The sequence below is a fragment of the Rhizophagus irregularis genome, chromosome 16 (genome assembly GCF_026210795.1).
Source record: "Rhizophagus irregularis chromosome 16, complete sequence".
Classification (NCBI taxonomy): Eukaryota; Fungi; Glomeromycota; class Glomeromycetes; order Glomerales; family Glomeraceae; genus Rhizophagus; species Rhizophagus irregularis.
The window spans coordinates 292,503-294,931 of record NC_089444.1 but is presented as its reverse complement, the minus strand read 5'-3'; the positions used below and the strand labels follow the sequence as shown (position 1 = coordinate 294,931).

The window sequence follows — 2,429 nt, the reverse complement described above, 5'->3', positions numbered from 1 at the left end:
TGTGATCACGTGGAATGTGATCGGTCGCACGTGATATTATTGTGTTTTGTGCAACGCCAGCTGGCTGAGAACATTTCCAAGAACACTGAAAGTTAAAAACCCGAAATATGATATATTTTTTGTATGAACATTTGATGAGTCTTCGTTTTTCGATTTTTATCTGATGTTTAATATCAGATATATCTATCCTGTTACGTAAAGCTACTATTTTATCTTTTAATAATCTTTGTACAATAGTTCGTCGGAAATATTTATCTGCCTAAAATTTTTAAAAATTAAACAGTACGAAATAATATGATCTGTAAAATAAGCCGACTACTTCATAATTTCTTGTGAGCATTACGTTACTTTCTGAATCAAATAATTAACCATTTTTCTCATAAATCGGAAAATTCTCTAGATTAATGTTCCGATAATTGATCTGCAAGCTGCAATTTGGCGTTAAATAATGCTAGGTTGGCGTAGATCGTGCACGCAATTTTTGAATTGATATCTAAATATACTCCATATAAAAAAATTAATATATTCAAAACAGGATTTCTCTTTGCAAAAGTATTCGTCATTTTTTATTTCTAATATTAAGATATGAAAACTAGTCAATTTTTTTTTCTTAATTTTGTATATTTTTATTATCTTTTTTTATATCTTTATCTTAAGTAAATTAACTTATTTTCATAGAAAATGTATATTTTATATATTATTACATTACGGGACACAGGCTATGCCAACAAAATTATTTAAGACAAAATTTTATTAATTGGACAAGTGGAAATGAAAAAATTGATAACTTTATTCAAGAAAAACAAATAGAAATTAATGGCCCATTTGATATTGTATTTAAGTGGATTCCATACAATCAGTTTACTAACATTAAAGAAATGAATGAAGATAGTCTTTCAGCAATATGGATGGATGGACCATTATATTGGGAAATTTGGAATAAAAAATATATAAGATTATCAGATTTTAAAGTTGGTTTAAAATATTCATATAGTATACAAAGTATTGATGAATTTCTAAACAACGTATGAAATTTCTTTATAAATTAATTTTTGAACTTTTTACCGTATAATAATCTTTTTTATTATATAGGTCAAACAATCCTTAATTGTTAATAATAACATGATATTTGGAATATCTCAAGACCCAAACACAAAAGATTATATCATAGTTTTTCAAGATAAATATTGTAAATTTTGTAGTGAAAAATACATTATACCTCGTAAATGGAATAAATGGTATGAATCGTGTAAATCATGTAAAGTTAAGGATTTAACTAATTTGATTAGTAGTGGAAGTGAGAAAATTGATAATTTTATTCAAGTAAAACAATTAAAAATCATTAACAAACGGGATAATATACTTGAGTGGATTCCATACAATCAGTTTACTGACATTAATGAAATGAATGAAGATAGTCTTTCAGCAATATGGATGGACGGACCATTATATTGGGAAACTTCGAATAAAAAATATACAAGAACATCAAATGTTGGGGTTGTGTTGAAATATTTGCATAATATACAAAGTATTGATGAATTTCTAAACAAAGTATGAAATTTCTCTATCATATAAAATATTTTTACCATAATAATAATCTTTTTATTATATTATATAGGTTAAATTCTTAATTAATATTAATATAATATACGGAATATCTCGAAATCCAAATACAATGGATTATATTATAGTTTTTCAAGATGTATACTGTAAAAAATGTAATGAATTATATTCAAGTAATTATCATAGATGGTGCAGAAATTGCTCAATAGATTGTTTAAAAGAAAATTTTACAAATTGGACTAGTAGAAATGAAAAAATTGATAATTATATTCAAAACATGCAACTAAAAATCAGTGATTACAATGATAAAATATTTGAATGGATACCATACAATCAGTTTATTAACATCAAAGAATTGAATAAAGATGACTTTTTTACATTATATTCAGTAAAATGGAAAAATGGTCCTTTATATTGGGATGCTTGGAATAAAAAATGTGTAAGAAGATCAGATATAGAAATTGTTTTGAAATATCCACATAATTTACAAATTATTGATGAATTTTTAAATGAGGTATGTAATTTATACACAAAATTAATGTGTGTTTTTTAATATTAATTTATTTTATATATAATAGGTCAAAAAACATTCAATTAATTTTGAAGTATTTGGAATATCTCAAAATCCAGATACAGGAAAATATATAATAGCTTTTCAAGAAAAAATAGATAAAAAATATTGTATAAAATGTAGTAAAGTTTATACAAATGTAGATAAAAAATGGTGTAAACAATGTTCAATAAATTATTTAAGGAAAAATTTTACTAATTGGACTAGTGAAAATGAAAAAATTGATAACTTTATTCAAGAAAAGCAAATAGAAATTAATTACTCATGGAATAATGTTTTTGAGTGGATTCCATAC

The 2,429-nt window shown here is 24.0% G+C and overlaps 1 protein-coding gene across 1 annotated transcript; it reads left to right on the top strand.

The window, feature by feature from the left end:
* Positions 1-1,122: 1,122 nt before the first annotated feature.
* Positions 1,123-1,557, top strand: OCT59_007864 (uncharacterized protein; the record flags this gene model as incomplete). Its single annotated transcript, XM_066142074.1, has 1 exon — positions 1,123-1,557. The coding sequence occupies one exon, from the start codon at positions 1,123-1,125 to the stop codon at positions 1,555-1,557; it is 435 nt and encodes a 144-aa protein (XP_065998984.1).
* Positions 1,558-2,429: the final 872 nt, after the last annotated feature.